This window comes from Aplidium turbinatum, chromosome 16, assembly GCF_918807975.1.
Source record: "Aplidium turbinatum chromosome 16, kaAplTurb1.1, whole genome shotgun sequence".
Classification (NCBI taxonomy): domain Eukaryota; kingdom Metazoa; phylum Chordata; class Ascidiacea; order Aplousobranchia; family Polyclinidae; genus Aplidium; species Aplidium turbinatum.
Genome location: NC_137487.1, coordinates 14206061 through 14220770, shown reverse-complemented (window position 1 = coordinate 14220770; position 14710 = coordinate 14206061). Strand labels below are relative to the sequence as shown.

Sequence of the window (14710 nt, the reverse complement as noted above, 5' to 3'; positions counted from 1 at the left end):
GTGTTGGTTAAATTTTATTTTCAATCAAAGTTGGCTTTGTTTAAAATGGTTGTCTCTGCGAATTGTATGCAATTGATTACGTTACGTTGCTTTTGCGTCAGAATATACTGCTTTAAAGTAACTTTACATTGTGTCCTATTACATAAGGCAAAATAGAAAACATTTTCAGTCAATACTGGTGATTTTAGGGAGATAACAGATGAAAGTTTTGTCTTCTTTTGCGGGCTCTACCCAGAGAGCAAAATCTTGAATTTTTACATTGATTTAACGTCTACAGACGCATCAGAATCAATGGAAAAACGACGGATTTCGCTGCCTGGGTAAGCTAAGGTATAAATGTGTTCGCATGTAGGTTATGTGACTTTGATGACGGATGAAAAATTCCATAAACTGCATTGCATGCTTCATAGATAGTCAATATCTATGCCACCTGTCAATGACAAAGTAAAAAAACTCAAAAAGTGTATAAAAAATAAAAAAAAAGCTTCACATATCAAATTTCACAGTTCACTGTGCCACCCCAACATTTTGCACTAATGGAAGTTTTGCATTTGTCACGCCAATGTCATTGAAGGGTATGAAATGGTATGGTCGGCTGATCACGAAAGGGCAATTTGCTTCAGCTTACATAATTCTTAAAAAAGAATTAAACCAACAAACATTTAAATTTGATATTGACATTCGCCAACTACGTGTCTTTTTTACGAAACATCAAACGGAATGACAGGACTTAATCAACTGAAGGTTCCAAATCTGTGCAACCGCATGACAATATTCGTTCAGAGCCGCTGCGGTTTTTGCTCCAACTTTTCAAAATTCTCTTATTTGGTTGCAAACAATATTCGTTATGCTGGCCTATTTTATGTTTAAATTTATCAAATGTTAACTTTAAAATTAATCCAACAATGCTTCGAAAACTCAAATACTCGTATAATGCCGAAGGCTAGTGTAGTTTAATGAAAGTGAGAAAATCAAAAACTATTGCTACGAAAAAACGTTCACAATTTTTTTTGTAAGCTTTAGATAGCAATATCTTTTAAGCTTCTTCCAGCATCAGGGGCATGTCATGTTTTGCGGTCATGTTTTGTTTCAGGCCGGCTATGTTTTGCCATCCAAGTTTGAAAACTCACGCTACAATCTTATAAAATGCAATAACAAAATTACTTATATCTAAGCCTACTGTTCACAAAATAATTTAAAAATTATAATCTTGTTAAAGTGTTAGGTTTCCACTGGGTTGTGAAATTGCTACCTTAGCCACAGCTAATGGCTTCTTATATAATAGAAAAACATCAAAGCACGAACAAACAATTTATCGTCTAACCACATACACATTTTGTACTGAATATTACGTTCTTTTTGAAACTATTAACGTTCAATTTACGTAAGCCATCGCGTTTTGATTAAAAAAGTATTTTTTTGAAAGCATTATATAAAAACAACAGAAAAGCTGTTGGGAAATAGTGGTCTTCATAAATTGATTACGTTAGCGAAAGATTTGTCTTACCTGATGAAAGGTGAGGTTTGCCAAATCCGACTGAGTGAACACCCTGTTGTTGTCCCCTTGTATCAAAGGGGTTGTCACATGTTCGTGGCTGGGCGATTGCTGGGCCAATGCTGGATTTATGTTTGCCACTAAAGCTGCTCCCAAAGCCTTGGTTCCAGTAAGCACCCCTCCTCCTCCTTTCTTCTCTTTCAGTTCCATTGCTCTACTTTTTCAGAGCTTTGCTTCACCAGGGACAAAGCAAAATGTACCAAAAAATTTTTTACTTTACGTTACTGCATGTAGAAACGATGTCGATTAAATAAAATGGTAGTGAGACTTTTTAACCAGGCAGACAAACTTTCTCAAAAGCAAAGCATCTGCTTAACTTAGGCATTGATAGTTTATCAACTAAGCCTGAATCAAACATATTTACTCTAAGCTATCTATTTTTCTATGGAAGTTTATTCACTCTTAAGTAATCAAAAAAATCTGTCACCTACTGAGCGATCCAATATTTTGCAACTAGGTAGCCTACAGCAACTTCTATTGTCTCGCAAGAATGACTTGTAAATATTGTATCTATCGTCACAGAACCAAGAAAGCTTTTTTATCACAAATTGTGAGAACATATTTTTACATGGCGACTTGACTATATTTACGAGAGCTTTTTTCATGCTCGTCTGCTGTAAAATTTTCATTCTTTCGTCTCTGCTTGAATTAAAATTCTAACTTCCCGTTTCATGACGAAGCGTACGGTAGGCTACGTTTTCTAATTTTTTTTTGTTTTTCTTACACAAATAAAATATGAAAGCGCAGGAAATAGCAAAATCTCTAGAAGCAAGGAATGAAATCGAGCATTTCAATACAGTCATATCCTGCGTTCTCTTCACTGGCAAGAAACGAATAAAAACCATAGTCTACCAAAATACATTTGCCGGGTCGCGACTCACTACCAGCAATCAAACTTCATTATGTTTTGCAAACTCCAATCAAACAATCGCAAAAGTTTTATTGCTTCTACGGCAAATGCATATGCAATGGGCCACTTCAAGTAGGTCATTTAACAAAAATGTCGATTGAAATTTAAACTCTGCAAATCACTAAATTTTTCTTTGTCGGAGTGTTTTCAATGCTTTTCTGTAACATCTATCGTGGATTTGACAGTGCACACATGGAAGTGAGTCAGTTTTTCTTTCCATTGTGAGAAATTAATTCGCAAAAGACAATAAAGTTAGACAAAGGCCACTCTTGTGTAATTTTACTCCTAACAACAAACATTTTCAAGACCATTAAATAATAGTTGTAATTTTCCACCCTTCGGGTTATTTAACCCTTGCCAAAATCCCATTGGTTAAAAACTTCAGCACAGCTGCTTGATAAAAACATTGTTGTGCTAATATATACGGGATTCCTTCCCAGAAAGCAAAATCTGTCATTTTTACATTGATTCAACGTCTACATTTTGCTGTCTGAGTTTGGGACAATTTTCAAACATAGGAAACGCAAGGTAATGGTCCAGGACTTGTCGAGGTGTTATTTTAACGGGAGGTACCAACTCAGGCACAAATCGGTGATGTTTGCCAAACACAGAAACAATGGCAAATACTGTTTGCAGAGAGACCAAAAAAATTCAGTGTGCCGAGTTTTTCACATCGCATTGAAAGAATTTCAATTGGGCAAATGCACACTTCATTTCCTCTTCCATTTGAAAAAAATCTTTCTACGATAAAAATAATCTTAAATTTCCTCGGCATTAAATCCACATTCCACAAGTAGTTAGTACATAAAAACTAGGCGTAGCCTACAATTATATAACGAAACTAAAAGTTGGATAAAAAAAAAATAAAAAAAACATTAGGCCAATATTGAATTTAAAGCTTTAGCAACTTGTCTAATCAGTAACAAAACAACACTTTTTATAATAATCAATCGTTGCATTAACGTTGCCTTGCCTAGGTAGAATCTTGAGTGAGGAAATGAGCACGAATACCAAACAACCGCAGCACGATCAGAACCTCACCTTCTCAAAGGCGACAGGCGATAACCGAGCATGAGACAGCCCTGTCAATCAGACACAGACAGGTACATTACAAATGCAGTCAAGCACATTATTGATTCACATAAATTTGTATCTGATCATTCATAATAGGCTGTACAACACAAAAAACAAAACAGATTGGGAAAGTCTAATGTCATAGTCTAAACCATGTGAATGGAAGGAATCGTGAGTTTAATTATTATTTTTGTCCAGTGCTGGTAGTTGGAGAATAATTTTCTGAAGGTAATTCTTTTATAAAGAAAACAATTTTTCTATTCACTGAACAATATAATTTACACATTGCATTGACCGGATTATAATAATGCAATAATTGAAGGCAGTAGAATAAATCTTTTACGCAAACATAATAGAATTTCCTTTAAACTCCTACAAGCCTGAAACCACTCGACTCTCCGTCATTGCAGAACCGTTGTTCAAGGAAAGATCTCATTGGTTAAGGAATGATAATGATATGGTCCAAGCTTCTGGACATTGTGTATCAACATTAGCACCTGAGAATTTTTCAAAAATCTTTAACTTTCATTTAATATTATCATCACAGTCAAACATCATTGTTAGATTATTGTTAAAATTCCCTACCTTAGTACTTTACAATTTCTTTACGTTTTCCTTACTTACAACTTCATTCAAGAAAGAAAACAACAATGAACACGTGAATTCAAAAACTAGATATTTACTTTTTGTGGAAATTGAGTTATCACCAAACAGATGTTGTCGGCCTAATGTTCAGTGCCTGTGCCGCGCAAAATCTGCTTAAAAAGAGACTCAATTTCGCTATAACACACGCTGGTATTTGCATCGAGATAAAAGATTTAACAACTTTGAAAAAAATTAACTAGCTTTTCTCAAAAATCGTATTTTGGACTTAGTAGTTCTGTTACTCAGGTCTTCAATTGCTAGGTCTTGTCTCATGTTTTGGCTACACCATGCTCTGAAATTAAGCATAGCCTACTTTAGTCACAAAGTTTAATGAGTGTCTGTCTGTCAGTTAAAACACAAAGATAAAAAGAATGATGAAAATAACTTGTTTATTCGTTTTTGGTTTCATAGTTTCTCTTTGCAACTGTCCAATCTTGGATCTTTACGTAGGTAACTATCACGCTCTGAGCATCACGTGACCATCACGCTCAATGTTGTTGTGGGAGGCCTGCTTGAAAGTGATAATTAATAGGCTACAATGTAGAGATTGACAAGCAAGATATCTGTTGTAGCAGATTACGGATTGAACCTGCCTGCGATTTATATCAGGTTGTTTCTAGCGCGTGAAACCTAAAACGTTGATGCTCTGCGTACTTTTTTTAACATGATTGACATTTAATTTAACTCTGCAGAGTTTTAAATTAGTTGCAATGGTCGAATTTCTGTGTGTATCAATTGTGCTACTACTCGTTAAACCTCACAAGTTAGTTTCTTTTTAGAAATTTTTGATTCAGTAAAAGCGGAGTACGAAATGAACCAAAAAGTTTTTTTTAGTACTTTTTTGGGGGAGAATCCAAACTGATAGATCCATGAGTATTTCCAAATTACTGCAATCAGGTTTCAATTTTTGAAGGTTTAGAAGATTCACATCTCTGCCTTGTTTCTTTCTTTTTTTTACGTTACCTCGGACAGAGTCTGATGATCTATTTTCTGATTTTTAAAAACGAAAACAATCAGTGGCGTATTGTTCACACGGGTCGAACACATTTGCAGAGTAGGCCTAACCTACATGCTACATCTCCTGTGTTATGCCGAGTAAACGTTGTGTTATGATCGCAACTTGATGGATTGAGACAATGTTGCAATTTAGATTTAATTGACGTCATCAAAAGCAATAGGCGACAAAATAAGCGGTGCTATCAAATATAAAGAGTTAAAGAACTTTTCACAGCAAAACAATCGTGATTTCTTTATTTTTTCCACAAAAATGGTTAATTTGACACATCAATAGAATGTTGTTTTACATACCGTAACCGGATTCACTAACATTTATGGGCTGGCATTCAATTTAAGAGCACTTGAAAAGCCAACATTTTATCCTGAGCTATTAATTTGCGTTGTGTTGCTCGGAGCAGAAAATCGTTCAATGGCTACCGAGTTGCACTCACCTACATTACTTCACGTCCGAATGAATTAACTACAAGACACATCATTTGCCATCTTATTTTGATACAGTGCGGATGTTCACATAATAGGCTATAGCGAGAGCTTGTTCCACAGAATGTAATTCGCATTTACACTTTGTCTTCAAGCTATTTTGAAAAGTGTAAGGTAATCTTTTTAAACCACGAACGGACAGTATCTTGTAAATTTATGGTATTTTCCAATGTTTAAATCACAGCAATCTGTTTGAACATACAGCCTATAATATGAAACACCTCATCATGCACGTATATGTGCAGTAGCAGCCCAAGCTAACATTAAATACTGCATATGCAGCAAGAGCACTCACACGTGATGGTAAGCTGATGTACAAAACAATGCATATTTCGTAAATGCAAATTGGTTTATCGATACGCAACAGCTAACAAGCAGGCTTAATAATCAAGGTGCAGTAAATAGACCACTCGCTTTCAAGTTGTTATTGAACGTTGGGCTAGTGGGTTTCTGTAACAACTTTCCACAAAAAAAAAGAAAATAAACTTTTAAAAGTTAGTTCATCAGCCTACTGGTGAAAGGGTTGGCTATAGGCTACGCCATTTAGAAGAATCTCGTTTCGTAGCGTGACAAACATATTGTTCATTTGCCTTGCTTTTATGCTCCGTGGGTTGAGAACAGTTTGGACCAGCCTACGCACGTCGCACAATCATTCCGAACTTTCGATGATGCGAATCAAGGTTTGCCAGAGTGATAATGAACCCTAACAGTGCTCAAATACAAGTCAGTTGAGAAATACATTTCAGACTTTTCACATCATTAAAAATTTAAAATAAAGGAAAGATGCAGCCACTCGAGCAATTTAAAAATTGATGAACTGGTTGCTGTCACTTGACCCTGGTTGAAAATCTTGAATTTTTGTTTAATGATTTTCTGAAGCACTAGCAAAAAGTTTGTCACAGACTTATTAGCCTAGGCTACGTGGCGATAAAATCGTAATTTACAGAAAAAAAAAATTTTGCTTTATAATCTATTTTTCCTTTTTATTCAACATTCAATACACAGTGTCACTCATGGTCGTCTCAATTTCTCACCACAAACTGCATTTTTCTTGCAATGCTACATATAGTTTGCTTGCACATTGCACAAGCATCTTGTAGCCTACTATTCGATTTTAATGACGGTTTCTTAACATTGAAAATTTTACTGCCACTTTACGGGCGTTAGCTTTCCGTGTTTGGTACAAGATTGAAAATTTTACAATTTGGGTAGAGAGGTAACTTTTTTAAACCATAAACAGACATAACTCAGCAACAGCACTACATTTGAAATGGAAAATCTGAAAAGAAGATTGAAAATTTGGTGAGGAAACGGAAATCAAGCCTGTCATAAAATCTAACCAAAAATATTTAAATTCATCTTTGCAATGTGAGAACTTGACTAAAAAGATTTATATAACGCGCTGTAGCTTCCATACAAACACAAGGTTTGTTAATTACGATCACTACAGAATTAATTTTGTCAAGATGTACACGCCGATTATATAGTTTACTAAATTACTTTTTGAGTCAGTTCAGCGCTAAATTAAATATTACTATTTAGAAGAAAAAAATCGCCAAAATATCACAATTGTCGGGATTCCTTTTATGGTTCTAGGGTTAGAAAGACAAAATATATGAAGGTCTATCCGTATTTTAAGCAATTGTACTGCAATTAGCAAGAAATGTATTTACATATGATCACTGCGACCTTTACCATGGACCTTAGATAACCCCAAGAAAATTCATGAAAAATTTTGACTGGTCTGTCTCAAATAAATTTGTAGCAACATATAAATTGAAGTTATTGAATCATTCAAGATTCTTGACTAGGTACGACAATCTGATCAATCCAAGCTAACAGTGACCCAAAATTAGTTGAAAATCGGCCCAATTTACAAACTAAGAGAAATTATTATCAGTTTGGCTAAATTTCCGTGAAACGTTAATAAAAATATTAAACATTGTCGAAAAATCGATGCATAGGTTGTAGCGTTCTTCCCTTTAATAGCGAATTAGCCTACATTTTGTGATATAATATCTTTCCTTTCAAATCATCGTGTTGTTTATCTCCAAAGGAAAATAAACAAAAAACAAACAATCCTTTGAAAAGAAAATGAGGTCATCTGAATGGTAGTGACAAGTATCTGACGTTTCGTTGTGTCACTTCCTAGTCTGTTTGCAACGAAAATAACAAAAATAAAACATCTGGAGCAAGCATTCGCCTTAATGCAACATTTATTTTTTAAATGACCGCTAATTCGAAGTGTTGCGATCGTGCCAAAATCATTTCGCTCTCGAGGATACTTTAACGTTCGCGTTTTGTCGCTTCTACTTTTTTCCAGACCCTTGCGATGTTATTATGAAAATACAGTGTAACATGAAACTGATTGACAAAAAAGCAACGCTGGAGGCGCAGACAACTTTTGTAACCTACTCGGGTTCCATCAAAACAAGGGGATCATTGAAAATCGTAAAAATATGCAATGATGTGAATAAAGATTGGACATTTAGATATACCGTAGCCTACTTATTGTTTTGCAAAATTATGCCAACTCTCATATTCCCAGACAGCAATATTTGACATTTTTACATTAATTCAACGTTAGTTGACGTTGAATCGATGTAAAAATGAGTAATTTTTGCAGTCTGAGAACCGGTTTGGTAAAGTTCATTGCATTAAAGAAAACCTTTTTAACGGATGTACAATTGTACATTGTACAAAGAAACCACATATCTAAAAATAATGTCAACACAATAAACTTCGAAAGTCTTCTCCCAGACAGCAAAATCTGTTATTTCACATTGATGCAACGTCTTCAGACGTTAATTCAATGTAAAAATGACAGATTTTGCTGTCTGGGTGATTTTTCTTTAAGGTTGTTTACAGCTCCTGGCAAAACGCCACTGTGAAAATGTCTCTACCTTTATCTTTCAATTACAGTTTAATTAGCCTACTTCTGTTGAAAAGCGCTTTCCATGTCCTGAAATGATTAGGGCGATTTTTTGTCACTAAAGTTACTTCTTTTTTATTTGTACCAATTAATAAAAGAAATGCAGAACCAAAATTTCATGGTTGTGGGGTCAATATTTAAGAAGTTATAAAATTACCAAAAGTCACTTTTTGTGTTTTTAGGTTACTTTTCATTTGTTAGCTCACTTTATTTTGCATACTTTTTTGCCTAATTTTCCTATTTATTTATCTTTCATTGCTACTCGAGAGATGAATTTACATTTTATGTAATGCCAAGACTTTTAATATATCTTCTACTAGGCTATGGTACAGATTTTAGGTTTGCACGAGCCCATGCTTGTTCGTATCGTGTGTATTCCCGAAAACTCGTAAAGTAACTGTTTTTAATGGAACAAATTATGTTAATTATATTTAACCACTTGTTTTCCCTGCAACAGCTAAAGTGTTTGATTGACAGAAACTTTCTGCCAGAAAGGCTAAAACATTACATATGTGTAATTTGAATATGTACCGTAATTATAATTTGAGCACAAATTGAAACTAGTTTAGATGCTGCTTTTTTATGTTGAATTGCTGCTATTTGTTTCGCTTTCTTGTTTTCGTTGAATAGAGTTACTTTTTCGCAAAATTAAAGTCACCTTTTTGAGTTTTTTAGGGTACAAAAAAATAGCCTTAGTAACTAAAATTTGCCTTCGATTAGGCATCAAATTACACAGGTTTCCCCTACCTATAAAAAAAACACAATTCATTGCAAATTTTGCGTTAGAAAAAAACCTTTGAGTTATGAAAACCTCAGCAATGGTAGCTTAGTAAACGAGCTACCAATAGAATAATAGATTGATGAAGTCAGACAAAACTTAATGTCCAAACAAATAGGCTACTCCTGGCTATCGTAGGCTCTCCTTGATTCAAATAGTTAATTACTCAAAGCAGAATTCTTTCATAACATTACTGAACCCCACTTCCATCGCAATGGTGTAGGACTCCAAGCTACTAGCCTACCTGCCTTGGGAGTCAGATCTTTTTTTTTTAATTTAAATAAATGACCTAACAGTCTTTCACGGAACACTGTTGTTCTGTAGAAAACCGGTTTAAAATCACTGTCGTCGGCTACCTTAGTAGACAACGATGATTACAAATTAGGCCAACTTAAAATTACAGACACTGATCTATATTTCTCTAGGTTTTCTGAAGTAAAACTACCGTGAGTGAAACGTAGGCTAAGCTAAAAATCCTTGAAAAATCACTGCACTGCTGCAATGTTCAGCTTATGAACAAGATTGCTCATTTGCTACAAAAAGCAGAAGTTTAAAACACAAGTCTACTTCTCAGCACCCATCGTATAACAGTGCCGAGCCCACGACGAGATGTAGGAAGGCCTAGTTCAATATGGCAAGAATTGCGCGAGGCAGAAATGCTTTTCTCTCATTGTGTTCCTCGCGGTCAATCATCAACAGCATTGATATCCACGTCAGCTCCTTCACGACAGCAAGCAGTAGTTACGCAGGATATTTTAAATGCTATTGTTTTTCACCGCAGCCGTATATTTTTTTTCAATTTAGCCAGTAGGCTACTGGTATGTTCAAATTTATTTTTAATTTTACTGTAGGCTCACGTTCTTATTTCTGATGGTAGGCGCAGGCCTATCATTTGCCGACGTAGTGCCACAGTTGACCTATGAAATCACTGTTGATTACGCCTAAGCTCAGGCCGCCTTTTTGAGCCAGTAGCCTAAGCCTAATGCAATATTTGGAAAGTCGAGTCATTTTCTGTGAAGCTTTTCAAATGTTTTCGCGTTTAAGCGAATGAAACTGACAAAACGATGGAGTTTGCCAAAAAACAACTACACTTCGTGTTTTAATGATACTTCCTGAGAAATAGCCCAGTGGTCCCTCTAGCCTAGAGAACACATAGCCTACAAATCCAACTAGGGTGCGAGTTCCAAGCCAAGGATAAACAAGAGCAAAGAATTTTAATGAATGCGACAGATGTTCATACTAAAAATTGATTTCCTGTTATGAATCAAAGCACATAGTCTGCGGACTCTAAGCAGAGATCCACATTTAAGTTCCAGTGGCAATTAAGCAATTATTGAACCGCAAAAAGCAATATCATAGAATTGAAAAATCAAAAGTTCAATCCTAAGTCTTCAACTTGGTGTAACGACTCTCAAAGACCTTTGAAGTTGAACCATAACTTTTGTAGTTTTTAAAAGTATGTTGAATATTAGTTGATTTGTAAAAATTTAAATTTTACATAGTAAAAAAAGATAAAGTGACATTGCAAAACACCGTCGTTAATCTTATAAATCACAAATAATGGTAGACAAGGTTTTGAACCACATATAATTTTGTTTTCATTTGCTCCACCTCCTTTCAACCTCAAGCTTGTAGACACTGACGTGAATATAGAACATGACAAGTCGCTACCGGCACAAAGTTCAAGTGCGGCAAATAGTGCAGTCGTGGGAGGTTTTTTGTGGGAAATTTTTTTTATTAAGCTGATACTTTTCTCAGACCTTCCCCATACTATGTAAATGGATCAGAAAAAAATCCCCATCAATCGGATGATGGGAAACCCCCTTTTGAGCCCTTTTTCCAAATGACGTCACAATCCCTTTATGAAAATTTCAAGTTTTTCAAAATAGGACATATTATACATCATTTTTTAACTTTTTTCAAGGGGAATAACTTTTTCTATTAACCAGAACCCTAAAAATGTACAGAAAAAGAGTTATTACCGATTAAGCAAAAGAATAAATCTATGAATTCCAGGCAAATTTGAAATTATTCGTCACTGTTGGACTTATTCTTCTACATTCGTTAACAAGAATTAAACAAAGTAAGCGAAACATAGATTGAAGCTAATCATCATCAAAAACGTCAAAGATGTTGCTTTCCTCCTCGTCTTGTCCCGTTTCATCTTTATTGTAAGAGCACTCTTCTTTGGTACCAACATCGACGTCATGTAAAAGTGAAAAAAAAACTTCATTCTGAAGTTTTTCGTCTAGTCTCTGGAGTATAGAGAAATAACAAATAAAACATAGTAACTTTAGCGGGTTTAGCATACAGTACTTTATTTCACACAAAATATAACATAATTAAATAAAATAAACTCAAACGTTTTCGACACGTACGTGTGTCCTCATCAGGAATTAAATCTGCAATACATAAAATGAAAAATCGTAAGATAAATTTGACTATGCACTGTAACTGTAACGACACTCTGGACTGAAAGCACAAACTGAACAAATGATACGAGAATGATTGCGAGTAAATTATGCGGTGGGAAACAGATCACGTGAGGTGTAGACTACAGGCATTGGACAAAACAATTAGAACACACACAAAAGGAACGATGAGCCACAGGCGAATAACTGCCGGTTGAGAGATGGATTGTTACGTTTGATTCTTAAGGCTTCCATGATCTTAGTCTGAAAATCAGATCTGCCTCGAGAGATGATTTTAAATTGGTCGATCGATGATGATGACAATGTCCCTGGGGGTGCGAGAATTCACAGATGAAGAAGAGCCATACCATATATAGAGATGGATTTTGTTTAACGAGGGAGGTGGTGATTATCTCTCAGAGCATTTTATGTTGGCTCATACAGCACAATGCAAAACAACAAGAAAATACCACTCGACAAGTTGCCGAAAGCAGAAAGGCTGTGGTCCGAACGTCACGTGATTGGTGACGGGATAATGCGATATATCAAGGCAGAAATCAGTCAGCACTTGGAAAGCCTGAGAGAGTCATTTGACGGATATTTCTCCCCAGGAGATCTGGAAGAACCGGAAACTTGGATCATCACCTCTTTTGCCTTCAAATAAGAGAAGATGGGAGATGAGGATGAAGATAAGGAACATCTGATAGATATGCAAGTATGCCAATCGACAAAGCTGCTTTATGGGTCCAGCTCACTCGACACTTTCTGGTGCAGCGTTCAAACTGGACGTCCAACTCTGGCTAAGAAAGCATTGTAAGTTTTGGTTCCATTTGCTACCACTTAGCTGCGCGAATCGGGATTTTCATTTCTACTTTACATGAAGAATAAATACCGCAACGCCCTGGACCCCGAAAATGATCTGCGCATTGCATTGTCCCACAAGGTTCCACGTTTCGAACAGATAATTGCAAAGAAGAGGCAGGAGAAAAGTCAAAGATCTTGATTAACGCCATTATGTTCTCAGTTTGTGTTATTTCTTTATTTATTTGCTTTTGCATTTTGTGTGATTGCGTTGTTCAAGGCTGCCCTTTCTCCTACTCGTTAGCCATATAAAGGCCGATGAGCTGCTTTTCTGCGTTGTTTTTGTACGTATTTTCATTTTTTTTCTCAGAACCACTCCGCTTCAAAACAGGGGGTGCGAGTTCGGTTTCATCAATCCCATGGGGTGTGGGGTGATAAACGAATCGGGAAGCCCTGTCTTAGAGGAAATCAACAAGCAACTTCTATTATCGACGGTGGTGCATTAGGTCTACTACATAAAGTTCGCTGAAAAAAAGGAATGAAGTTTTCGGAAGTTTGAAATTCGTATGTGAAGTATATCCAAAACCATTATACCCATGCTGTTGTTGTGTTTGATGTCTATCATGACAAAAGTACTAAAAGTCACGAGCACTTGCGCCGAAATTCCGTTCCACAGAGTACGTTTGTGAAAATTGATCCGAGCAATTCACTTCCTTTTACTCAAGATCGCTACCTCAGCTGCATCGAAACCAAGGCTGAATTCATCAAGTTTGTTTCTACCCTTCTGAGACAATCCGAAGTTGAAGTTCACAACTGCTCTGAGGATTTTACAATAACATCTACATTGAAAATAACTGATCTACACGATGAATATTGAAAAACGAAATGCACAAGAATGAAACTGCAAAACAGAGGAGAAAGACACATCGCACGGCGGTTAATTACGCGAGGCAAAATGCTCTGATGATGCTGACGGTTCCATTGTAGCGAAATCCCTTGATTATGCTTCTCTTCGAAAAGGTCCAGTAAATGTCATTGCTGATGATACTGATGTAGTTACTATGTTACTGCATCATTGGAAGACTGACACTCATGATTGTTTGCGAAAATCAGTAACGCTGAAAGAGAATTCTGCAATTATCAGCAATGTCTGGAGTTCCCAAAACGAGGTCGGAGAAGTCTCTATAACTGCATTCAAGATCTGGTATTGTGGCGATGAAGATTCAACGCTTACTAAACTCAGGTAGTCTATGTATTTTTACATAGGGATTATATAATAATGTTTACACTTTTAAGATAGGCTATTGTCCAATTCTACATACCCTGTATGTAATATTTATCTTTGTTTACTTTTAGACATGACAAATACATGTATACGGCATGCGAAGGGATAATTGCACAGGAAAAGCTACAACCGAGCCAAAGAGCAGCCTACTTCCATGGGTTACGTCTTTAGAATTTAAATTCAATGTTTGTGAATGGGGATGGAGAAACAATAGCAACAACGAACTTGTCCCAATAATGACGGATATGCCTATAGCACCAGAAGTATTGACCAAAGTAATTAAATGCAGATGTAAGAAATCAACGAAAAATCCATGTGGAACGAAAACTTGCACCTGTCGCAATTATGGAATGGCATGTGTTTCTTCGTGTGGTGAATGTCATGGTGTTGAATGTATTAGTATAGTAGCCTAAGTTGCTTGAAATACAAAGATAGTTTCACATCTTTTTTGTATCTAAGTAATAATTTGTATGAACGACATATTCCAGAGACTAGACGAAAAACTTAAGAATGAAGACTTTTTTCACTTTTGCATAACGTCGATGTTGGTACCGAAGAAAAGGAATTCTCGTACAATAAAGATATGAAACGGGACAAGACGAGGAGGAAAGCAACATTATTGTCGTTTTTGATGATAGCTTCAATTTACGTTTCGCTTACTTTATTTAATTTTTGTTATAGAATGAAGAATAAGTCCAACAGTGACGAATAATTTCAAATTTGCCTGAAATTCATAGATTTATCCTTTTGCTTAATCGGTAATAACTCTTTTTCTGTACATTTTTAGGGTTCTTGTTAATAGAAAAAGTTGTTCCCCTTAAA

General features: G+C 35.7%; 1 protein-coding gene across 1 annotated transcript in view; it reads right to left on the bottom strand.

The window, feature by feature from the left end:
* LOC145785497 (uncharacterized) overlaps positions 1–1760 on the bottom strand; it is a 28017-nt gene extending 26257 nt beyond the window's left edge. The window contains exon 1 of the mRNA XM_082597148.1: positions 1508–1760. Within this exon, the coding sequence (XP_082453274.1) occupies positions 1508–1705 (198 nt within the window). The 5' untranslated portion in view covers positions 1706–1760. The remainder of the gene's footprint in view (positions 1–1507) is intronic.
* Between the last annotated feature and the right edge of the window lie 12950 nt (positions 1761–14710).